This window comes from Bos indicus x Bos taurus, chromosome 1 (genome assembly GCF_003369695.1).
Source record: "Bos indicus x Bos taurus breed Angus x Brahman F1 hybrid chromosome 1, Bos_hybrid_MaternalHap_v2.0, whole genome shotgun sequence".
Classification (NCBI taxonomy): domain Eukaryota; kingdom Metazoa; phylum Chordata; class Mammalia; order Artiodactyla; family Bovidae; genus Bos; species Bos indicus x Bos taurus.
Genome location: NC_040076.1, coordinates 127,319,795 through 127,345,376, shown reverse-complemented (window position 1 = coordinate 127,345,376; position 25,582 = coordinate 127,319,795). Strand labels below are relative to the sequence as shown.

Genomic DNA, 25,582 nt, shown 5'->3' with positions numbered 1-25,582 from the left:
TCTCCAGGGCTAATTCATGTAGCCCCCTCTACTAGGAAGCATTTCCAGATTGCCCTTCCCAGCCTGAAAAAGGAGCCCCAGAGCTGCCATCTGTTTCCCTAGGTTGAGTTACCTTTTACTTGTCTGTGTGGCAACCCACTCCAGTGTTCTTGCCTGGACAATCCCAGGGACGGGGGAGCCTGGTGGGCTGCCGTCTATGGGGTCGCACAGAGTCGAACACGACTGAAGCGACTTACCGGCGGCGGTCCCATATGAACCGGCACTTTGCCCCTAGGCCGTTTGGTATCCGGCATAAGAGAGGGCTGAGGTCAGACCAGATCATTGTGGAATGAACTAAGCTCACCTCTGAGAGCACAAAAGGCACCCAGACCAGTAACTGTCAATTTTCCAGAGAGAGCACAGATGCTACAAGCACCCTCCTGGCCTCCGCTCTGGCCACGCCCTCTTCCTCCGCTCCAGGCTGGCGGGCAATCCGGCGGCCCACCTCCAGTCCTGGCAGCAGGCAGCGTAGAGACACCTCTTTGCTCCTCGAGTGGTCGGGATAAGGCTCCGAGAAGCAGGAGAGGTGTGAAATTGGACTTTAGAAGATGAGCTGGAATCTGATCTTTAAAAAATAAAGTGTAGACACGCTCCTGAGGAAGAGGTCATTAAACCAAGATCCTTCCCCGGCTGCTATTTCCCACACGAGTTGGATAAAGACAGCAAAGCTGCCGAACGACTGTGTTTGTCTCCTCCGGCTCAGGGGCACCCACCCTTGCGCTCCCGGCGCGCTTGAATGAATGGGGGTGGGGGGGTGCGCATGAATGAGTGCGTGAGTGAGGGAGTGCGCGGGCTAGCGGGCGGGTGAATGGCGACCGCGCCGACTCGGCACGCGGCCGCGGGCTCCACTTCCCTCTCCCGCCAGCTGGTGGCCTCGGAAAGGTGGCGGCGCCGGCAGCGGCCCGAGCTGGGACGGGCCGGGGCGCGGGATGGTGGGGGAAGGGGCGTTCCCGGCGGCCGCGCCTTCCGCGGCTATTGGATTAGTGGCCTTCAGGGATGAGCTCAGCCGGATCGGCTTTCAGCTGCAGCCTCTGGGCCGGCCGGGAAGGCTGGGAGCGGGCGGCGGCGGAGGAGGAGGGGGAGGCGGCGGCGGCTGCAGCATCCAGAGCTGGCCGCGGCGGCCGGCGCGCCCCGCGCACAAAGACGCCCAGCCCCTTGGTGAGGGCGATGAGCGCACGGTAGCCCGGACCCGGGCCCCAGTTTCGAACACCAATGCGTGCGCCCAGGGCGAGGGGGAAGACGCCGGGCGCGCCAGGGGCGGGCGGCAGAGGCGCGGCCCGTGCGCCTTGAGCTCGGGACTCGCCGCCCTCCAGGTCCAGCGCGGAGCTTAGGAACCGCTGGAGCGCAGGCCTTGGCGCGCCCCCGGGATCCGCGCAGAAAAGACGCTTCCCCTCTCCCACTCGACCTCCTGCGCCCTCTCGCCGCGCTGGAGCGCCAACTTCCCCAAGAACGCTCCAACTCCGGGCCACCCTGCTGGGCAGAGGGGGCGCTGCTGCGGGGCTCGAACCGTGAGGACGCGCCCCTGGCCCCGGGGAACAAGCCGGCATCTTCGGGGTCGCTCGGGCGCCCCTGAGCTGGTGGCAGCGCCCGCAGACGTCTCTCCTCGGGAGTCCAGGACCTGCCAGCGCTGGCAATTCCTCCAGGGCAGGCGCTTGCCCTCTCTTTTATGGTGAGTATTCTCCATCTTCTGATGAGAGGCGCGCGGGAGCCGAGGTCTGGCCGCGCTGACCATGTGCGGGCCGGCACTGGCCACAGTCCGCGCTCCTGGCGTGGGTCCGGTCCAGATCCCCGGGAATTCCTCTCTGCGGACTGTGGCAGTCCGACCTGGTTAGTTTGCCTTTGGGCGTTTGGGGCCGGCCCCTGGTGCCATAGGTTCGAAGCCCGCTGCTTTTCTGCGTAATGGAGACAGCACAAAAAACTAACCCCCCCCGCCCCCGCCCGAGTCACCCTGCCTGGGTTTAGGTCCATGATCTGTCATTCACTGAATGAGTGACCTTGGACAAGGCGCCAAACCTTGATTTCTTCACCCGTAGAATGGGGGTGATAATGGTACCCTTTTAATAGGGCTCTTAATAGCATCTATGGGGTGGTTCTCGTTATGTACGTAGACCTGTTCCTGACACATAAGAACCACTCGATCAAACGTTAGCCAGCATTATTATTAGCTGTGTGAGCCCAAGCGTGTCATCCAACTTTCCGGAGCTGCAGCAGTTCTTTCGTCGATGTATTGGGGACAGCAATTTCCAGGAGTCTGTTCGTCCGGGTTGGGGGGCGGGGGCAGTTCAGAGCGATGGAAGTCAAGCGCCTGGCACGCAGTGGGTACTGGTGAAATGGGGGCTGTTGTCACTGTTTACTCTTGACGCTGGATAGTGAGGCTGGTCGCCCGGTCCGAGCGCTGCTTGGGGCCAGCTGCTGGCCTTGCTTGGAGAAAAACTTGGCGATGCTTTGGAAGGGAGGGGGTCGCGTGCAGAGTGAGTCACGGGCAGGGGAGGGGGGTGGGGTCTGGGAAGAAGGGAGGAGGCCAGAGCCTGGAGCGCGGCAAATGTGTCCGCCCTGGTAGGGCAAGACGCGCCACGGGCTCGGTACCAGGAGGGGACGCCGAGCCCAGGACCTCTCCCTGGAGGGAGAAGAGGGCTTGAGGGGAGAGAGGGGTTGGGGGAAGTGGCCGCTCCCGCCTCCGGGATGGAGGAGCATGGGCTGTTGCGGACTGGCAGAGAGAGGAGGGCACTTGTGGGCCGTAGCGCTAGGAGATGGAGAGCTCTCTGGAATAAGCTTGATTGAGTTCGAATTCCGCCTCCACCATCAGCCCGCAGTGTGACCTTGGATAAGTACTCTAATCTTTCCGAGCTCAGTTTCCTCGTCTGCCCCAGCCTCCTCCTGGGGGAGTTTAGGGGTTGGAGTTCTCTCCTCTCTAGGAATCAGAGCCTCCATCCTCCATCCACCTTCCGTCCTCCTGCAATCGATGAACATAAATCAGGAAGACGTGCCTGAGCTTGGGGGAAACGCTATTAAAAGGAGAATACAGAAGCTGCCCGCCCCTCCCCCTCCAGGCGGTCATTGCACCTAAGGAAGAAGCGCCCGTGCAACACATCTCTCCCGCCTCTCCCTCTCTTTCCCCCTTGATGCCCCTCTCCTCCAACCCAGTTCTGCAGTCTCTGTCACTGAGACTGATGGGGGATCCTTCTTCATCCTCCACAACTCCATTTTTCCAAAAGTGCTGCTGATTAAAGGAGTTTGTAGAAAGACACGGTGTTGGTAGCTTGATACAAATATGTTTGACACAAGACACCATCCTCCTGAGATACATAACCCTCTGATAGATTCCATTTTACAAACTTCCTTTAAAAGTACCAATAAAAGGAATTTAAGCCACCTTGGGCAAATAACATACAAAATTCTGCTTGTTGACCATTCTACTCAAATATCTCTCCAGGCTGTATTTCTATTTTGCTTAAAAGATTGGTAAACTCAGTTATGTGAGAAGAAAATCTACAGGGACATCATCAAAAACAGTGAAAAGACATGACAAACTGGGAGAATTGTCACTCCTGTCACAAAGGGCTCATCTCTTTAATGTGTAAAAATGTCCTCAAGTCAACAAGAAAAAGACCATTCACGGTTCACATGCACAAAGTAAAACTGAAATATCAAGCATATGACAAGTTGCTCTACCTCATTTTTCTTGAATAAGAAAAATTTAAGTTCAAACTACAAGACAATTTTCACATATCACATTAGCAAATAATAATCATTTATCAGAAACATCTGTTAAAAATATAAGATAGATCAAATCCCTCCTAGTCTTATAATCTCCTTGAGGCTGCCCAGGAGTAAGATTAAGGTGCCTCCAAAGATCTTCACGACCCAGATAATCACAATGGTGTGATCACTCACCTAGAGCCAGACATCCTGGAATGTGAAGTCAAGTGGGCCTTAGAAAGCATCACTACGAACAAAGTGGAGATGATGGAATTCTAGTTGAACTATTGCAAATCCTGAAAGATGATGCTGTGAAAGTGCTGTACTCAATATGCCAGCAAATTTGGAAAACTCAGCAGGGGCCACAGGACTGGAAAAGGTCAGTTTTCATTCCAATCCCAAAGAAAGGCAATGCCAAAGAATGCTCAAACTACCGCACAATTACACTCATCTCACATGCTAGTAAAGTAATGCTCAAAATTCTCCAAGCCAGGCTTCAGCAATATGTGAACCGTGAACTTCCTGATGTTAAAGCTGGTTTTAGAAAAGGCAGAGGAACCAGAAATCAAATTGCCAATATCCTCTGGATCATGGAAAAAGCAAGAGAGTTCCAGAAAAACATCTATTTCTATTTTATTGACTATGCCAAAGCCTTTGACTGTGTGGATCACAATAAACTGTGGAAAATTCTGAAAGAGATGGGAATACTAGACCACCTCACCTGCCTCCTGAGAAATCTGTATGCAGGTCAGGAAGCAACAGTTAGAACTGGACATGGAACAACAGAATGGTTCCAAATAGGAAAAGGAGTATGTCAAGGCTGTATATTGTCACCCTGCTTATTTAACTTCTATGCAGAGTACATCATGAGAAACACTGGGCTGGAAGAAGCACAAGCTGGAATCCAGATTGCCGGGAGAAATATCAATCACCTCAGATATGCAGATGACACCAACCTTATGGCAGAAAGTGAAGAGGAACTAAAAAGCTTCTTGATGAAAGTGAAAGCGGAGAGTGAAAAAGTTGGCTTAAAGCTCAACATTCAGAAAACAAAGATCATGGCATCCGGTCCCATCACTTCATGGGAGATAGATGGGGAAACAGTGGAAACAGTGTCAGACTTTATTTTTGGGGCTCCAAAACCACTGCAGATGGTGACTGCAGCCATGAAATTAAAAGACGCTTACTCCTTGGTAGAAAAGCTATGACCAACCTAGACAGCATATTCAAAAGCAGAAACATTACTTTGCCAACAAAGGTTCGTCTAGTGAAGGCTATGGTTTTTCCTGTGGTCATGTATGGATGTGAGAGTTGGACTATGAAGAAGGCTGAGTGCCAAAGAATTGATGCTTTTGAACTGTGGTGTTGGAGAAGACTCTTGAGAGTCCCTTGGACTGCAAGGAGATCCAACCAGTCCATTCTGAAGGAGATCAGCCCTGGGATTTCTTTGGAGGGAATGATGCTAAAGCTGAAACTCCAGTACTTTGGCCACCTCATGCGAAGAGTTGACTCATTGGAAAAGACTCTGATGCTGGGAGAGATTGGGGGCAGGAGGAGAAGGGGACGACAGAGGATGAGATGGCTGGATGGCATCACTGACTCGATGGACGTGAGTCTGAGTGAACTCTGGGAGTTGGTGATGGACAGGGGGGCCTGTCCATCTGCAGCCTCTGTTCCACTGTTTCCCCGTCTATTTCCCATGAAGTGATGGGACTGGATGCCAAGACCTGGGCCAGTGCTGAGTTCCCCTCCTCTTTGGGAAAAGACCTAGTTCCCTTCACCCTACAGGGGCTACTTGATTCTCCCCGAGAGAATGATGCCTGAAGTGGTTACATAGCCAGGGTCTTCAAGGGCCCCTTCTTTGTTGGTATAGGAAAGAAGGGTCTCAGGCAACCTCGCAGCTAGAACAGGCCACAGGGTGCAGAAAATCAGGGGGTGTGGAGGTACCTGAAGCAAAGTTACCAGACGTTTCTGCCTCAGAGTCATTTTTAAAAACTAAGTATATGAGTGCATACACACAACTGATGTGAACATAGCCATACACACTTGGCAAGAAAGATCAACAATAAAAAATAAAATAGCAACACATTTGGTTTTTTTTTTTAAGTTTTTATTTATTTTTGGCTGCCCTGGGTCTTTGTTGCTTTGCACGGGCTTTCTCTAGTTGCAGTGAGTGGGGGCCACTCTTGGTATGGTATGTGGGCTTCTCATTGGAGTGGCTTCTCTTATTGCAAAGCACAAGTTCTGGATGCGCTGGCTTCAGTAGCTGTGGTGCGCAGGCTTAGTTGCTCCCTGCCATGTGGAATCTTCCCCAACCAGAGCTCGAACCTGTGTCCTCTGCATGGGCAGGCGGATTCCTATCCACTGCACCACCAGGGAAGTCCTTTATTTTTTAAATATTTATTTATTTATTTGACACCAGGTCTTAGTTGCAGCATGTGGAATCTTAGTTCCCTGACCAGGGACTGAACCCCGGTACCCTGCATTAGGAGCTCAAAATCTTAACCACTGGACCACCAGGGAAGTCCCCAGCAACACATTTTAAATAAAATATTTTGAATAAAATATGGTCCGTAAATAAGGCTCACAGGGGGTACCTGTTCTGAAGCTGTAGGAAAAAGTCATCTCTGTTGAGTCCTTTGGGAAAGAGGATCAAAGCCCAAATCAGGTGTCGTGAACCTTCCTCGGAAGAACTTTCCAGGGCAGTGTGGACTGTGTGTGATTTTTTTTGCTATACGTATTGAGTTAATTCCCATTTAAAATGTGTACTTTAATCATGAGAGAACAATGTTGTTTGTTGTTAAAAAGGCAAACTGTACAAGAGGTGTGGAGTGGAAGTGTCTTCTGCAGCCCAATGTAGCCAGTGGTAGCAGGTGCTGGTAGGAGGCAGAGGCTGGGTCAGGGGCGCTGGCCTCGCCAGCAAGAAACAGAGCCCATGGTACAGAAGACAGCTGGGGATGCAGGATGAGGCCACAGGGCAATGGAGGAATGCCACAGAGGGTGCCCAGCCCCACTTGGAAGTATGAGGAGAATGAATATCAGTCAGGCCAGGGAAGGTGAGAAGGCTCCCAGGAGAAAGGATGGGCAGGATAGGGTTTGTGAGAGGAGTCTACTGTGACTGCTCTGACGGGGGCCGTGCTGGGAGACTGACTGCTATGGGAGAAATAAGCAAGGACAGGTCTTAGGGATCCTTATGTATCAAGGAAAGGGGTACAGCTTCTTCCTGGTGAAGCCACCTGGAGAGCTGAACAAAAGATGAGTGGGTGCCTCGGTCAGATTTACCCTGTGGCAGCATGGATGTTGGCTTGGGGCACCACCGGGAGACCCTTGTAGTAATCCAGGCAAGATCTGAACTAAAGGAGAGCCAAAGGCACTGAGGGAGACCGAGAGACAGGGAGATCCACGGCAGAAAAGAGGACGAGCAGAAAGGAACCGGGTTTGCCAGAGAAGGAAGAGGCTGCTTTCAGCCCTGGGTGTGTAGATTCTGAGGTGCCTGCGGCCCCCTAAGCCGCTGTGTCTGCTATCTAGGATGGGTGGGCGTGTCCACGGGGAAAGAGGCCTCCTGGCTTTACAGCGTTGTTTAAAGGAGCAGCTAGTCTGGGGTGATCTGGGATGGCCAGAGGCTTCCGAGTAGGTGGTTCTGGTGCTGAGGAAAGAGAGCAAGGCTGGAGACCCAGTTTGAGAGAATCCGCAGAGGGCTGGGAATGCCAATCACGAGAGAGGGGGCACGCAGAGAGGGAGCAGCAGAACTGAAGAGGCAGCAGTGGGGGAGCCCCATTTATGAGGCAGGCCAGGTGCACCCTGGAGCAGAAAGCTGCAGGAAACTGCCAGAGCTCTGCACCTCCATGTGCTGGTGTGTGCAGAAGGAGGGGCCCAGAGCAGCTCCCAAGTCCTCCACCCGGCTTTCAGGGATGTGAAAAGTCACTGATGGGTGAGCCTGGAGCTCTGCCTTCTCCAGAAACCAGTCTGTGGCTTTGTCCACAGAAACGTCTCGCCCGACAGCCACATTCTGTGAGATGCCACGTCACATGGCTTCCTGGGGCCATAGTGGCTCCCTGCTGCCTAGGGCTCCCTGTCTCTCCTCTCTCTCTCTCTGGGTCTCTCTGTCTCCCCATTTCCTTCCATCCCCTCTTCCTCTCTAGTTGCGCCCCCACCCCACCCCAGTATCTCAAAAATGCTCCCAGAGACACCTGAAGCTTAACAGAAGGACCTTCAGAAATTCCAGCAGGTTCCTATTATGATCTCCTAGACCAAGCCGGAGGCATGCAGTTTCCATTTTCATTCAGGCATTGAGATTTCAGACAACCAGTTATACCAAGCGAGCAAAGTTCGGGTAGGGAGATAAATGACAGGCTAGACATGAAGGTCACTGTGTTTTCTTTCTTGAAGTTTTTCCTTGAGGGTCCTGTTACGCCTCACCTACCCCCAGCCGCTTTCTCCTAGGTAGGTCTGCTGCAGCCTCACAGAGGCCAGCTGTCCCACAGAGCCGTCCACACATGCTTGGGGCACAGGGGCAGCTGGAGCAGGAACCAGACTCTGCCAGGAATGCACCTGGATGCAGGGCCTCTGGCCTCGCTGCCTTAGAGGTGTGTCTCTTTGAAATGACCTTGCAGAGCAAGCTGGCTTGGTCACTGCCTAGCAAACCTTCTTCATCCCATCCCCTGCACTCTTTGCTGACTGACAGCCTGAGCTTCCGCCTTGGGGGCTCCTGGCTCTGTCATGCGTGGGAGGATTCCCATGGAAACCCCACAAGAAGGAGAGGCGCAGGGAAGCCTCATTGATTCATGCTCCCGGAGGACGGGCGTGAGACGGTTCCACCTGGAGCTGGACAGATGGCTCTCTTTGTGAGCTCCTGGTAAGAAAGGGCCTGCCCCAGCCAAGTGTCCCTTGAGCTCCATGCATGTCTACAGAGAGAAAAGCTAACGGACGCCCGTGAATAAAAGCTTGGGGGTTCTTTGGCTCATTCACTATTGGCAGGTTCACTCTCAAGGAGCATCTTTTAATAGAATAGTCTCTTTGCTTAATATTTATACCAAGAAAATCTTAGGAACATCCCTGTCGAACCAGGTCCAAGTAGGTACCATTGGCACCATTAGGCAGAGGTGAAAACTGAGGGCTGAAGATGAAAGTAATTGACTCGCCCAAGCTCACGGTGCTCTGCTCTCTCAATCATGCCTCGGTGGAGGCTCTTTCCGAGGCAGCAGGTTGCTTTTATCTCTTTGCTCATGCTTTCGCGCCCACCACTTTCTCTCTGAGCCAGAGCCCTGCAGAGTCCCGAGAACTCTGGTGGCAGACCCAGCCCCTGCTTTTGAGTTGTCCCCCGTCTCAGAGGGAGGGAGGCGGCTGAGGAGACATCAGTGATAAGTCTGTGATGGAGACAGGTGCAGGGGTTCTCAGACTACAGGATGACGAGCTCCCCAGAGGCACTGATACTCTAGTCGAATGAATTACCCAGTGAGTATATGTGGAAGGGGTGTGCAAGGGAGAGTGAACGGGTAAAGGCGGCAGAGGTTCAGGACACGAGTGTGTGGGCCCCTGTGGTGCCTGTCGGGAAATTCACACAGCTTAGTGGAGATGCTGTGAGGGACTTCATAGAGGGAGATGGGCCAAGAAAGCATTGTGGGGCTTTTGTGGTGGGAAGGGTTAGGAGGGGCTTCCCTGGTGGCTCAGTGGTAAAGAATCTGCCTGTCAATGCAGGAGAGAGCAAGTTTGATCCCTGGATCAGGAGGATCCCCTGGAGAAGGAAATGGTAACCCACTCCAGCATTCTTGCCTGGGAAACCCCACGGACAGAGGAGCCTGGCGGTCTACAGTCTATGAAAGAGTCGGACACGACTTAGCAACTAGACAACAACAATAAAAAGGGTTAGGAGTTTGTACTTTCTCCTGAAAGCCCTGGAGAGCCTGTGGGGGATTTTAAGCAGGGAATATGATTAGATCAGCTTTACATTTCACAAGAGCTGTCATATATGTTTGAACGCAATAGTCAGTCTATTATAGGGATTCAAGTGGTATCAAAATGCACTTCTTTTTACAGTCCTTGTCATTATTCAGACTTGTCACTGAGTCTGACCCCTCTGAGCTCTCCTGGACGGGAAGTGATCAGGTCTTACACTTTCCTGAAGCCTCACATCTCCAGGGAGGCATGGTTACTGCTGGTTAAATGAAGGAATGAAATCCACCCCCAGCCCCTTCCCTAGCAAGTCCAAAGCCAGAGGCCACATTGAGGGGAGGGCATTTCACCCAGTCATCATCAATCCTGCAGCAGTCCTGTCTCCTGGCAGACCCCATGCCTGACTAAGTCTAGCAGACAAGACTCCGAGAATGGGAGTTGGGGTCCTGGGCCTCTGAACACTTGAGTATCACATTTTGCAAGCAGCTGAGGCTCCTTACGAAGTGCGACATCCACGCTTTGTGTCTCCTCATTTCCCTCTCGGGCTGCAACACCCACCAGGGTCCTGGGAAGGGCAGCTGACAATTTGAGTTTTTGTTTTCTTGCTCAGCCATCACTGAAGCCCAGGGGCGGATCCTTCCGGATAATGTCATTAAGCATCCCCATTCAAGCATGGCCTAAGAAATTAAGTTTGGTTTGAGGAAATGTGACGGAGGCACTGTTCAGTATGCCCTCCACTTGCTGGGTTGAGAGCTGATGTTACTCCTACCAGGGAGTTAGACCTTGCTGTATCTCATCTATGCCTAGTCCAGTGCCATGTGCTGTGGTGGAGATGAGAGGAGAGATGTGACAAGCCCTCAGTCCCTCTGGCTGGAGAGAGGGGGCAGGGGCTGAGCCTGACTTGGCCACTACTGCATGCCCCTAGCTCTCAGCAGTAAAGAACCTGTCACATGACAGCCATCCACCAAGTCTTTGTTGAATGAATAGATGAGGGCTGGAAGCAGGAAGGGAGCACAGCAGTATCTAACAAGGGGCAGACTGGATGTGACCCAGGCTCAGAGACTCAGAGATGGTGACTGTGTTAGTGGGGAATGAGGCCCCGTGTTCCCATCTCCTGACTCCAGCCCTGGACCTTTTCCTGCTGAATCCTCTAGAGAGAACAGAAAGCGAGAACTAGCTGAAGGCCAGAATCTCCTCTTCACACCATACACGTACTCCGCCCTGTCTTCAAAGCACCGTGCTTGTATATGTGCTTGGGGAGGGGAGGGGGGTTATGAAGAAGCCCAGGGGAAGCTTCCTGTCCCCAGAGCAATGTCCCTTGAGGTAGAAAAAAAAACACAAAAAAAACAAGATAGTGGACCAGAAGGTCCTGGCTGACTTAGGAGGGACAGGCACCTAGAGGCCCGGAGGATCAGGGCAGGCTTCCTGGAGGAGGTGGGGCTCTCGGGCAGAATTGGGAAGGTGAGGAAGAAGGTCTGGGGCCCCAACTGTGCATGGACAAAGACATGAAGATTGATGTGTCACCCTGGCTTAGAGGTTGGGACTTTGCATTAGTAACTTTCTATCTCCCAGCTCTGGCCTTGGCCCTGTCTTTAGCTGGTCATGCTAATCCTGACCTCTGCCTCTGACAGCTTCCATGGGAATAAGCCCAAGTAACTCAGCCCCTCTTTTATTCATTTGTTAGTTCAGTCACAGTTGTAGGAGACTGCAGGAGCTGGAACTTGTATGGGGTGAGGACTGCAAAGGCAATGACCCACTTGGGTGCTGGACAGGTATGGGCAGAGTGGATCCACAGCCAGTGGAGCTGGGCACTCGAGAGAAAGTAAAAACTTCCTTTTCTGAGCATTTACACTGATTTCTGTCCTTTGTTGCTATGAACCACTCTACCCTTTGCTTCTGTAGCTAAATCCTAGCACATGCCCTTTTTCCTTTTTTTGCTTTTTATTTTTGGCTGTGCAGGGTCTTCAAGGGGGAACACCAGCTTTTTCAAGTTTGGCGCTCAAATTTAGTCATGTCCGACTCTTTTGAGACAGCATGGACTATAGTCCACCAGGCTCCTCTGTCCATGTGACTCTGCAGGCAAGAATACTGGTATGGATTATTATTTCCTTCTCCAGGGGCTCTTCCCGACCCAGGGATCAAGCCCTCATCTCCTGCACTGCAGGTGGATTCTTTACCGCTGAGCCACCAGGGAAGCCCTTGGGATGCATTCAGGAGGTTAAATGGCTAGGGCAGAGGACACGCACAATTTAAAGAAGCATGTAACATTCACCCGGTGCCTCCCAGGTACCTGTGCCATTCCAGACAGATGTCTCCCCTGATCCTTGCAAAGACAGGCAAGGTTAGCCCATAGAGTGCTTTTCAGATGCGTCTCAGAGAGGTTAAGCCCTTACACAGGGCCCAGTGGACAGGAAGGGATTGAATCCCTGCCCTTTGTTATATTGTGCAGTCACTGGCTTTCCTTAGTGAATGACCATTAGTGGACATGAGCACTCTGCTTTGATCCTGTCTTGTGGGGAGCAGCAAAGGGGTTGCTGTGTGTCCACCTCACTATTGCCAGTGGGAGCAACTTTTGAGGTCCCCACCTGCCATTAATGGGGCAGAGGCTTCACGGCCAGAAAGGAAAGCAGCCAGACCTCCATGGCCTGAAAGTGACTGCTTTCAAACCCAGTAAAGGTGTCTCTTCAGCTGTTCCAAAGCTGGCCTAGTGTACATAGGATAAAGCCATTTCCCTTAGAAATCTCCTGTGTGGGCCACGGAGCTGCTTACAGTCCTGCACCACCAGAGGCTCTGTTCTTTCAATTGGTTGTTTTAGTTGCTAAATTGTGTCCAATTCTGCAGCCCTGTGGACTGTGGTCCACCAGGGACCTCGCCCACAGGATTTCCCAGGCAAGAAGACTGGAGTGGGCTGCCATTTCCTTCTGCAAGGGATCTTTCCGACCCAGGGATTGAACGCATGTCTCCTGCATTGGCCAGCAGATTCTTTAACACTGAGCCACCAGGGAAATCCTGGGTTTTTATTAGATCTTTTGCTATTTTATTATGCTTAATTTATATATTTTCACTCTTCTTCATGCACTAATATGAGTACACCAGCCATGATTTCCTCTGAACTCTACTTTAATAGGATCCCTCAGATTCTAATACATGGAATGTTTTCTATATTTTATTTTCTAGATACTCTTCAGTTCCTATGTAGGGCTCTTTTTGATCCAAGTTGTTTAAAATAGAGTTTTTAAAAATGTCCAAAGATAGAATTTTGTCATCCATAATTTTGTGATTAATTTCTAGCTTTTCTTCTGTATTCAGTTCAGTTCAGTCGCTCAGTCGTGTCCGACTCTTTGCAACCCCATGAACCACAGCACTCCAGGCCTCCCTGTCCATCACCAACTCCCGGAGTCCACCCAAACCCATGTCCATTGAGTCGGTGATGCCATCCAACCATCTCATCCTCTGTCGTCCACTTCTCCTCCTGCCCTCAATCTTTCCCAGCATCAGAGTCTTTTCAAATGAGTCAGCTCTTCGCATCCAGTGGCCAAAGTACTGGAGTTTCAGCTTCAACATCAGTCCTTCCAATGAACACCCAGGACTGATCTCCTTTAGGATGGACTGGTTGGATCTCCTTGCAGTCCAAGGGACTCTCAAGAGTCTTCTCCAACACATGTTCAAAAGCATCAATTCTTTGGCACTCAGCTTTCTTGATAGTCCAACTCTCACATCCGTACATGACCACTGGAAAAGCCATAGCCTTGACTAGTTGGACCTTTGTTGACAAGGTGATGTCTCTGCTTTTTAATATGCTGTCTAGGTTGGTCATAACTTTCCTTCCAAGGAGTAAGCGTCTTTTAATTTCATGGCTGCAGTCACCATCTGCAGTGATTTTGGAGCCCAGAAAAATAAAGTCAGCTTCTGTATTATCAGATTCTATATGATTTCTGCTTTTGGGGAAAGGTTTTATTTGTGGCCTAATATATGGGAACTCTTTTAGAAATGTGTATACATTAATTGGCTTTCCTGGTGGCTCAGAGATAAAGAATCCACCTGCAATGCAAGAGACTGCCTGCAATGAAGGAAGCATGGGATCAGTTCATGGGTTGGGAAGATCCGCTGTAGGAGGGCATGGCAACCTACTCCAATATTCTTGCCTGGAGAATCCCATGAACAGAGGAGCCTGGTGGGCTACAGTCCAGGGGGTCACAAGGGTCACACACAACAACTAAACTTCTTCCACTAACTGCTACTATACATAAATTAAATCTGTCTTATTAAGTATGTAATTTTGGTTTTTCTACATTTTTACTTAATTTGGTCAGTTGATCTGTCATGAGCTAAAAGAGGTGAATTAAAATCATCTGCCTCTACTGGGTATCTGATCTTCCTTGTATTTTCTGTAGCTTTTGCTTTGAATTTTGGTGTTGTTATTTAATGTAGTCAGTCTTCAATTATGGATTATATTCTTTATTGTTATAAAGTGTTCTTTGTCTCATTTAAAATCATCTGCCCTTAATTAACTTTAGTTGGAGAAGGAAATGGCAACCCACTCCAGTATTGTTGCCTGGAGAATCCCAGGGACACAGGAGCCTGGTGGGCTCCCATCGATGGGGTTGCACAGAGTTGGACACGACTGAAGTGACTTAGCAGCAGCAGCCTAATATTAAGGTTACAGTACCTGCTTAGTTTGAGGCTGCTTTTATTTGGTATATATTTGCTTTTTCTATTATTTTCAACATTGTTGAATTACTTTGCTTTGGGAGTGTCTCTTAAACGCGGCATATGGTTGAGAGTTTTGTCTTGTTACCTTAAAATCCTTAAAATCGTTTCTTTTTAGGAGTTTCCTATGGCCATTCATTGACATATATATAGGGTTTTGGTCTTAGTTTTATGTCTTTGTGTTTTTGCTTCTATTGCTTTTTAAAGCAAAATCTTTTGGTATATGGTCTGTTTTATTTTGTGCTGTGTTTTTTATGACAATTTGGAAGGTTTGTGTTTTATTTTGAGTTCTTCTGGAGGTTGCCTTTGAACTGTGTAAAATGTATTTAATCTTTTTTTTGAAGCCTGTACTAGTTGCCTCCCTTATGAAATAAGTGATCACAAAATTAGTTTACAAATTTGGTCACAGTTTTCATCTGTTTTGTGACAGCTTTTTTCTGGTGAGTTTTCTTGGTTTGCCGTCTTTTTTCCTGTTCTTTTCCTCATTTCTTTCTTTTCCAGTATCTTTGACTATGTCATGTGCTGCTTCTCTTTGAAAGAGGTGAACCTTCCTGGTCAGCATTTTGCAGGCGGTGTGTGTAGACGAAGTGCCGTGAGGTGTTTTAGGAGAGCAGGATTGCTTCCTGGTTCATGGTAACTTTGTTCACAGGCCTGTGGCAACGATTTGTTCTAGCTTCTACGCAGTCAGCAGGGCTCTATAGCCATGGGCTTCCCGCAGTTCAGGCCCTTCTGCTACTCTGCCCACAGCACACTGCTTCCTGTGAAGATGGCGGACAGTAGTTTTCTCCATTGGTCCCATCCTCCTTTTTCCCCTATAGTGTCAGAGGCAGATCCCATCGCTGGACCACACACCCTGTACCCATGGGTCTTGATTAGGAATCTTCGTTTTCCTTCTTCAGGGAGTGCCAGCTACTGGCTGACTCTGCCATCTTCATCAGCAATCTGCAGCCACAGGTGTCTTCTGGAGGTGTTCACTCACACCTCGTTTGATCTTCACTGCTTTTGGCAGCCCTTGACCGGTTTTTTGGCAGCCTTTCCTTATAAGTTGTGGTTTGGATTACAAATGTGTTCTGGTTTTGCTGAAGATAGAATCTGCATTCCTGTTTCTGTTTCTCCTTTATTTTGGGTGATTTTGGATATGAAGAGGAGTAACTATTTTGCTATCTTAGAAATGTCTAGTGTTGCATATTTTTACGTATGCTGGTATCCCCTTAGATTAAACATTAGCCAGAGTTATCTGGATAAGGTTGGCATGCGCTGAAGCTGGGGTCTGACAATAGAAAGGAAAGAACACAGAGCTGAGAATAAAATTGGAAGGTTCAAAAAGCAATGCTCACTATTGCAGCCAGTGCTGTATGGCACTTTGGCTGGGACTGTACCACTATTTGGGTGCAACGGCGTGGCCAGGCAGAGCAGGGCATGGGAAATGTCTGCCTCCTGGTCTGTCTCAGGGGAAAGTGTTCTGAACCTAGCAACTCAGACCAGGGAGGGGAAGGCACATGCCTTTGCTCTAGATGGGCTGCAGGGCTCAGCTCTCCATCTCTCCCCACACCCAGGGTCCATCCAAACACCCCAAGAACCCTGAACTCTGGCTGGTCTCTTAGTGATGGTGGCCAAGTTCTCCTCCCTGAAAACCAGGGTCTTGTCTCAGAGGAGGCTGTCCAGAGTCAATGTTGTTAATGGGGTTTATATGCCCAAAGACAGAGCTTGCCCATCCAAAGGGAAGTGGTACATGCAGATGTCTAGAAGACAGAGCCCGAAAGGAAAATCTGCTGGCAGAGTCTCAGGTTTGGCTTCTAGTATTGTCTCTTAGCTTCCCATACCACTTGGAGGGAATATTTTATCCCCATTTTATAGATGGAGTCTTAGACAGGCTAAGAGAACCTTCCTGTGGACGCACAGCTAAGAGATGGAGAGAGGGATTTACATATAGTTCTCTCTGGCTCCAGAGCCTGAACACCAACTCTCTCATCACCCTGCTTCCAATTCACCTTACCATGGAGACCTCACCCTATCCTCAGATGCTTGCCTTATGTCCTTGTTCATGTCCCTGGGTGACCTTGATGAATCTTTGCTCAGTGTCTAGCTTCTCAAGACTGATTGCACTTTAAATGCTATTTAAGCTCCCCAGGGCTGCCAAGGATAGGAACCAATGGACCATATCCTAAACATCTCCAATGCCCCTGTCTTGAACACCCTGTTCCCCCTACCTAGAGCACAGGGCTTGTTTCTTGGGACCAAGTGCACTGGGGTTCTCTATGATTTTGAGCAAATCACAACTTCTCTGGGCTCAGTCCTTATTTTGAAAATAAAATAGCCTGTGATTTCTCCAAGAGCAGAACACAAACTCTGAAGCCAGATGGCCTCAGTGTGGATCTTGGCTCAGCCCCTTCTTAACTGTGAAATGTTGGTTAATTAGTTATCTCCTCTATGACCTATGCGTTTCTCATCTATAAAATGGGAATAATAATGAATGTCTTATTGGGAGGGCTTAAGGATTAAATGAGCTAATAAATGTGAATCATCTAGAGCAGTGTCTGGCAAATGGTGAGTTCTAGATAAGTGCCATATATCATTCTATTCATTAGTTATTATTATGAATGCATGCCCAGGGCCCAGCCAAGGCATCGAGGCTGCTGTTATAACCCGTGTCCTTTGCTTCCTTCCAGGAGCTTGGTTCCCTGCCCCAGCCCCGTGGAGGCTGTGGGCGTGTCCGGTCCAGACGCCTGGTTTCCAGCCCCGTGGCCCATCCCTGGCTGCGGGGAGTGGAAGCTCCCAGGAGGTAGCGGTGGCCCGCAGCGGCCCCATCCCGGCAGCAAGCCATGGGCCAAAAGCTCTCGGGGAGCCTCAAGTCGGTGGAGGTGCGGGAGCCGGCGCTGCGGCCGGCCAAGCGCGAGCTGCGGGGAGAGGAGCCGGGGCGGCCGGCGCGGCTGGACCAGCTGTTGGACATGCCGGCGGCGGGGCTGGCGGTGCAGCTGCGGCACGCGTGGAACCCCGAGGACCGCTCGCTCAACGTTTTCGTCAAGGATGACGACCGGCTCACCTTCCACCGGCACCCGGTGGCGCAGAGCACGGATGGCATCCGCGGCAAGGTGGGCCACGCTCGTGGCCTGCACGCCTGGCAGATCCACTGGCCTGCGCGGCAGCGGGGCACGCACGCAGTGGTGGGCGTGGCCACGGCGCGGGCCCCCTTGCACTCAGTGGGCTATACTGCGCTGGTGGGCAGCGACGCCGAGTCCTGGGGCTGGGACCTGGGCCGCAGCCGCCTCTACCACGATGGCAAGAACCGGCCTGGCGTAGCCTACCCTGCATTCCTGGGGCCTGAGGAGGCCTTTGCGCTGCCTGATTCACTGCTCGTGGTGCTGGACATGGACGAGGGCACACTCAGCTTCGTCGTGGACGGCCAGTACCTGGGCGTGGCCTTCCGTGGCCTCAAGGGCAAGAAGCTCTACCCGGTGGTGAGTGCCGTGTGGGGCCACTGCGAGGTCACCATGCGCTACATCAATGGCCTTGACCGTAAGTGCAGCCTGCCGTGGGGGATTGTGGGGGATTGTGTGGGTGGGGGCCGGGCAGGGATGGGTCCAGAGGCTGCCAGTCCCTAGTGGAGCTGGAGAGGGAAGGGAGTTTGTGGGGAGGGGAAGCAGGTGAGGCCCCATCCGCCGTCAGCACTTGGGATCATCCTGCGGCATGGACTGGAGGTAAGGATGTGGACCCCAAGCCAGGCTCCTGGGTTTGGATCTTGATTTTTTTCTGCTCACTTGGTGATCTTGGGCGGTGCCTCAGTTTCCCTCTCTGCAGAAGTGACTCAATGAGAGTAATCTAGTTCAGGGTTGTTATGAGAAATCAAATAAGATAGTAATACTGTAAAGTGACCCGGATGCTGGGAAAGATTGAAGGCAGGAGAAGGGGGCAACGGAGCATGAGATGGTTGGATGGCATCACCGATGACATCAATGAACATGAGTTTAAGCAAACTCCCTGAGGGGATGAAGGACAGGGAATCCTAGCACATTGCAGCCCATGGGGTCACAAAGAGTCGAACATGACTGAGTGGCTGAACAACAACATGAAGTGCTTAGGACAGTGCTTAGAACTGTCGGTGCTAGTCATAAACCTTTCAGTCTCTGTAAAGTGAGAGTGAAATTGCTCAGTTGTGTCCTACTCTTTGCGACCCCATGGACTGTAGCCTACCAGGCTCCTCTGTCCATGGGATATTCCAGGCAAGAGTACTGGAGTGGGTTGCCATTTCCTTCCCCAGGGGATCTTTCCAACCCAGGGATTGAACCCAGATCTCCCGCATTGCAGACAGACGCTTTACCGTCTGAGCCACCAGAGAAGCCAGTCTCTGTAAGGATTGTGCCAAATGATGTCTCCTGTGTACCTGGCTTCAAGTTCACAGCAGGAGAAGAGAGACAAGTAGAAGACAGAGTCTCTGCACTTGAATCTCTTGCACTCAAGTTACTGATAAATAATAAGTATTGATAGTAACTATCATTTATTGAATACCTGCTGTATGTAGGGGCTGAACACTCAAATCTAGGTCTTCCTGCTGAACTCTCTCTTAAAGGGGGCATCTCGCTGACTATTGCCTCATGGGAATGAGAGCCAAAAGTTGTGGAATCTTCTGACTTCTTTCCAGAGGACCCAGCAATCTAGATTTTGCGCAAACTATTCCCATTTTTCAAGTTGGCAGCTGCTAAAGACACCGTGTGGACAAATAGAACTCCCTTGCAGGTTGCAGATAAGCCCACAGGCTGTTGGGTTTGACTCTGACACCTCTAAGGCCTTCTCTCATTTAATATACACAGTCATCCTGTGAAGCTAGCTTAAAAAAAAACCCTGGTAACAAAAACGGTTGTTGATTTTAGGAGGGAGTCACTCAGGCAGGGTGGCCCCTGGACAGAAGTACACATGACTGTCTGCCCCCCATTGAATCTCTGCTGAGTGGAGCCTGGAGTTGGGCGCTTGTGGGCTTGCACATACCTTATCCACTTGACTTATCCCCTGATGAAGCTCCTGAGGTGGGCATTTAAAGCCAGAATTCCAGCTTATTAACTTTAAACCAGCAATATAACTGCTCCCTTTTAGAGAAGAGGAAACTGAAGAGCGGAGCTTACCAAGAACAAGAACCTGGGCCTACCTAATTCTCTCAGCTCTGAAGCCCATTCTTTTCCCATGCTCCCCACTTTAGCTGAGGGACTGAGAGCAACACTCCAAAAAAGAGGTCAAGGACAAGATTATACTCAAGTAAAATTGACATTGACTCGAGCTAGGGTGGGTTGACCATTTTCAAGGGTGACAGGCCACCAGGAAGTGGCTGCTATGCTCTATTCTGTGGTTTAATTGGCAACACTTTTGCTCACATTTCATTTCCGTGGTTGTTGGACTAAGATTGACATTGAATGGCAAAGTGTTGTTCTGTTTTTTCTCTGATTGACTGGTTAAATAAAGAAAAGATGAATATTTGTCCTGAGATGGGCTGGCTTAGTCACCACAGTGCCTAGTGGAGAATGCTGGGTGACGTGGTAACCAGGCAAACCCCAGTGCTGAGGAAACCAACAGCAACAGCAAATTTTATTTTTGTTAACAAATACTCTTGTAAAATGCAACTGGGAAATCTACTTGCCAGAATTGCTCACTGGACTAGAAGGATGGCCTTGATGTACCAAGGCTCTGGGTTCTGACATGCCTCGTTTCCCACTGCATCTCAATGCTCAGTGGTTTTGTGTCTTTGGTGAGCCACTCTAATGCCTCAGGGCTCATTTTACTCATCTGTAAAAGGGAACAGTGTCAGGTCCCTTTCATAGCTGCTGTGAAATCTCATGCAGTGGCACCAATAATATGATAGCTGGGATGCAAGGCCGGCATTGATACCCAGCAGAACTACCTGAGCCAACAACTGGGCCTCCAAGGTGGGCTTTCCCTTGGGTATTGATTCCACGGGTATTACCTGCTGCTTCATTTTTAGCTACAAGCTAAGGTGCTAACAGGGTCGCAGCTAGTGGCTCCCCAATGCAGCATAGGATCAAGAGCAGTCAGGCCTTGATGTTCTGCTGAGGGCAGAGTCTGGATGGGAAAGGATAGTCGTGTCCTGACATCTGGGGCTTTTGGATCCTTCAGGTGGCTGGAGACTCTTGGTGAGACTGAAACTTGGAATGTTCCATCCTCCCCTTTGGCAGTGATTTTTTTCCGGTTGGCAGAGGCTAGAATGCCCATCCAGGAGGCAAGGGGAGGCCAGGATGTCATGTCATATGAGCCTTGGGCATTTCGCATTGGGTAACAGGACTGACTTGAGTACTGTGATCCTGGCCTCTTCTCAGATACGAGTGATGTTTTCTATCTTGGGCAGGGTGTGATTCCCAAAGGGGGAGCTCAGCTTTTCTGGGCTTTGAAAGACCCATGGTCGATGGGACAAGACCTGACTATAGTGTAGACCACCAAAGGACAGGCCGAGGGGAGTCTGACAGGGACTGGTGGGGAGGGGATTGTGCAATGCCTATAGCTAGTAACCTGGGCTGAAGTCCAGTGGATTCCTGGGACACTGAGAGGGGTTTGGCCCTAGAGAGTCCCTGGGTGACCCAAGATGGATTTCTGAGTATGAGGAGAAGTCTGAGCAACACTGCTTGTGGACATGAAGGCAGGTCCCCAAAGTCAGCCCTGACCAGGGGAGTAGGGGACTGCAGTCACAGAGAGAGGTTATGGAGCAGAGAGGCAGATGGAGTTCCTCTCTGGGATGGATTGATTCCCCACAAGATCATGGTGGGGAGAAAAGATGGGCTTAGAGTCTGGCCCAACACTCACCAGGAGGCCGTGGACAAGGATTACCTCCTTCCGGTGGCCCTCAGTGTTCTCCTTTGTGAAACAGCTGTGGTAAAGCTCGCCAGCACAGAGCAAGCCCACAGCGACTGCTGCTCACTGCTTTGATTAACTAGGTGAGCTGGGCCAGGTCTGGGGGTTCACCTAAGGATAAAAAGCAAAGTGGCCTCAATAAGGCCTTCTCCAGTATGTAGGAAGGAAGTTAATGGACATCATTTTCTCAGTTTTTTTAATTTTTACAACTATAAAAGCAAGACTTAGAAAGAGCTAACTGCTTGTGACTCTGAAGTATGTGTTTGTGGAGGCTAAGAGCTCCTGGAAGTGCATTTTCCTATTACAAATGTGTTCTTCGGCTACACCCTGGAGCAAAACAGATCAGCATCTGGGGTGGGGGGTTTACTATAAAGAACTACAGGATGCCCAGGGACTCTGCCATTTGAGTGAGTCGAGAAGCACAGAACCCAGGCCAGGCAAACTGGCAAGCTGGCTCAAGGTACCTGTGTCCGGGGCCAAATAACAGCAGTGACACCATCACCCATAACTGACACTTCTCTGGTACTTAGTGTGGGCGGGGCTAGATTCTAAGTACTGTGCACATTTTAATTCATTTAATGCTTGTAACAACTCTTTATAGCTAACCACCTATATGATCATCTTCATTTTCCCATAAAGAAACTGAAGCCCAGAGAGCTTGAGTAAGTTGCTAAAGGTCACATAGCTAATAACGGGATCCAACTGAGGCAAGCTGGTCCAGTGGGTTCCTTGTGCAGATGTTTACAGATTGTGCAGATGTTTACAGATTTTACAGATTACAGGGAAGGAACAGGAGAGGCTGCTCCATCGGGCTGGGTGGCTACTCAGCAAAGGATGGAACCCTTTCCTTTGGCAGTGAGTTTGGAGGAGGCCCTGAGAATCTGTCCCTCCCACTGGTTTCACCTCCAGCCCTCAAAGCTCTTGGCTTAGCACAGAGCTCTGCGGGATGTTCTGAAAAGTTTGTTGCATAGAGACAGCCCCAGCAGTGTCTGTGAATCAGGCGTGCTTTGGTCGCTCACAGGAGAATGTCACTGAAAGCATCCCATCCGCTGTGAGGGTCATCCCTGGGGTGGGCCCGGCCTTTGGAATCTGCTCCAGGCTGGTTTCCGGAATTGCTCCCCGGCCCCCGGCTCCTCCTTCTGCATGCTGGCGGCCAGGAGGCCTGACAGAATGGCTTTGTCTCCTGTCTTGGAATTCTTGGGTGGTAAGTAGTATGTGAGGGCTTTCCAGATGGCTCAGTGGTAAAGGACCTGCCTGCTAGTGCATGAGACATAAGAGATGTGGGTTCGATCCCTGGGTCGGGAAGATCCCCTGGAGGGAGAGCACGTCCACCCTCTCCAGTATTCTTGCTTGGAGAATCCCATGGACAGAGGAGCCTGGCGGGTTATAGTCCATGGGGTCACAAAGAGTCGGACACCACTGAAGTGACTTAACACGCACGCACAAGTAGCACGTGAGTGACCCAGGAAGAGGAGAGGGGCCTCAGACACAGAAGCTTTGATTTGGGAGTCGTGTAATTCTATGTATGGAGGGGTACCAGCTAGGTTCTATGCCCTAGGCCAAGTGTCTTACTCACTTTTTTTTTTTTTCAGTCCACACAGTGAACCTCGAGGCAATGTAATTGTCATTATCGCCATCTTATAGATGGGGAAACTGAACCTTGGAGAGTTGAAGAGTTGGCTCAGGGCCCCACAACTAGCTACTGGCAGGGCTATACTGAAGCCTGGGGCACTCCTGCACCTTGCCTCCTGCAGCCTGGGCCAGCCCTGCTTCCACTCTGCCTACCAGTTCCAAAGAACAGGTTTCTGAGCCCAGGACTGACTTTCTGGGGGACGGGGGGCGGGAACCTCTAGCATCTCAGGCCTGATGAGCAGGGAGGGCTTGTCCACCTTCCTCAAGCCAGAGACACTGTGGTTCCAGACGTCATTCCTAGATGGTTTAATTGATCTGCCAGCAAGTATTTATTGGCGCAACAGCCCCTCAAAGAAGCCCTGGCAGCCAGCCAAGGCTTCTGGTATTGATGAAGGCCAGAGAGAGTTTTCTACCAGGATGACTGCAAGGACACTGTCCCCTTGCCAGAACTGTCTGCTCTGTACTCACGACCTTCCTGCCCAATTCCCGTGTGTCTCCTGGTGGCACGGTCCTCCTAGCCACCCTGACATCCGGATTGTGCTTCTCCTCCCTCCTGACTCAGGTCCAGGCCTGGTCTCCCCTTTGACCAGTGCCCTATCACTCTGCCCTGACTCCATCTCACCCCAGCCCTCAGCCCATGGCTGTGTCCCTGAGCCCCCAATTCAACACTGAGTCCTCCTCCCGCTTCACTCCACTCACTACTTTTCCACATGTGTATGCCTTCTTTCTCCAGGTGGGTGAGAAGTTCCCCAGGGCACAGATGGTCACACAGGAAGCATGTGTGGGGAAACGGGCAGAGTGGGGACTTTATTTACTTATCTTTAAAATAATTTTATCTAGTTTTGGTTATGCCGGGTCTCCATTGCTGCAAGGACTTTTCTCCGGTTGCGGCGAGTGGGGGCTACGCTCTAGTTGCTGTACTCGAGCTTCTCATTGTGGTGGCTTCTCTTGTTGTGGACACAGGCTCTAGGGAACACGGGCTTCAGTAGTTGTGGCACATGGCCTCAGGAGTTTTGGCTCCTGGGCTCTAGAACACAGGCTCGATAGTTGTGGGGCGTGGGCTTAGTTGCCCTTCGGCGTGTGCGATCTTCCCAGATCAGGGATCAAACTTGTGTCTCTTGCATTGGCAGGCAGATTCTTTACCACTGAGCCACCAGGGAAACCCCAGAGGGATTTAAAAATATGTGTGCATTACTTTTGAAAGGTAAACGGTGCATGTGACAACAAATTTAACAGTTACAAAAGACTGGTAAAATACCCCCATCCCAAAGCTCCCCAGCCTCTTCCTGCTGGCAACCACTATCGTCACTCTTACCCGTGTCCTTGCAGAAGTCTCACACCAGCGTGATCTTACGGTGAATGTTGCTCTGCATCTCATTTCCCCTCTTAGTAGATCTTGGTGATTTTTTTAATATGATTAACGTAGAGCTGCCTCATTCCTTATTAACAGCTGCATGGGTTTCTGTGTAATGGTTGTATCATAATTTAATTATCTAGACCCTTACTTTGGGACATCTAGGTAATTTCCAGTCTTTGAGGGTAAACTTTTGATCCTGATTTGAAGTTTTATTTTTTACCCCTGCTGGCTAATTGACATCCTCGAGCCTTAGTTTTTCCCCCTCTGTGCAGTGGGAAGAATTAAATATACCTTGCAGAGTTGCTGTGAATATTAAGATTGATGCAGAAATGCAGCGTGCACCAGCATGCAACTCACATTAGGTGTGGGGTGGAGGGGAGCCTTTGATATTACAGTATTTCCTGTGTTACCCATCGTGCTGTGCCAATGCTGAGCTCGTCTTTGGCACCTGATGAATGCTTATGAATGGTTTGGTTTCTGGTTTAAAATATAGCACAGTTGCTTTAATTTTGTATTAAGATGGCTTCAAACTCATTGTTGGACCATGATCATTTGATTCAGTCAGTTCAGTCAGTCTTTATATGGGATGCCTGTCAGTACAGTGAGGCCACTGGGCCCTTTCTTGCATACAGCCGGTCCATGTGCTCTGCTGTGCTTAGTCACTCAGTCGTGTCCGACTCTTTGCAACCCTGTGAACTATAGCCAGCCAGGCTCCTCTGTCCATGGGGATTCTCCAGGCAAGAGCAAGTCCATAAGAAGTGTGTTTTGCTGATTTGTGTGGTTTTTTTTTTAACCTTTCATTATTTTATTATTATAGTTAGACAAGGAAAACTCAGAAAAACAACAGTAGTTTCTCTCAAGTCAGTGAATAGCAGAATGAAACTCTTAAAACATGTCTTTCTGGGCTTCCCTGGTTAGGAATCCACCTGCCAGTGCAGGGCTCACAGGTTCCATCCCTGGTCCAGGAAGATCCCATGAGCCACAGAACACCTAAGCTCGAGCACAACAGCACCTAAGCCCGCACTCTGGAGCCCATGAGCCACAGCTACTAAGCCTGTGTGCTGCAATGACTGAAGTCCGTGCACCTAGAAACGGTGCTTCTTGACAAGCTAAGCCACCAAAATGTGAAACCCACACGTCACAACTAGAGAGTAACCCTGCTCACTGCAGCTAGAGAAAAAGCCTGCAGGCAGCAGTGAAGACCCAGCACAGGCAGAAATAGATAAATAAATGAAACATGCCTTTCTTACCACAACATACTTCCTGTTTTATTTATTTACTTATTTATTTTTTTAACTTGCTTGTTTTGCTGTTTCGTTATTGCTGCTGCTGCTACTGCTAAAAGTGGCAGTTCTTTGAGGCCAGAAGTGCATCCTAGTCTCCTCAGCCACCCCTGCAGCAGAG

General features: G+C 50.4%; 1 protein-coding gene across 1 annotated transcript in view; it reads left to right on the top strand.

The window, feature by feature from the left end:
- Positions 1 to 1,019: 1,019 nt before the first annotated feature.
- SPSB4 (splA/ryanodine receptor domain and SOCS box containing 4) overlaps positions 1,020 to 25,582 on the top strand; it is an 86,741-nt gene continuing 62,178 nt past the window's right edge. The window contains exons 1-2 of the mRNA XM_027544805.1: positions 1,020 to 1,708; positions 17,010 to 17,856. Coding sequence (XP_027400606.1) covers positions 17,163 to 17,856 — 694 coding nt within the window. The 5' untranslated portion in view covers positions 1,020 to 1,708; positions 17,010 to 17,162. The remainder of the gene's footprint in view (positions 1,709 to 17,009; positions 17,857 to 25,582) is intronic.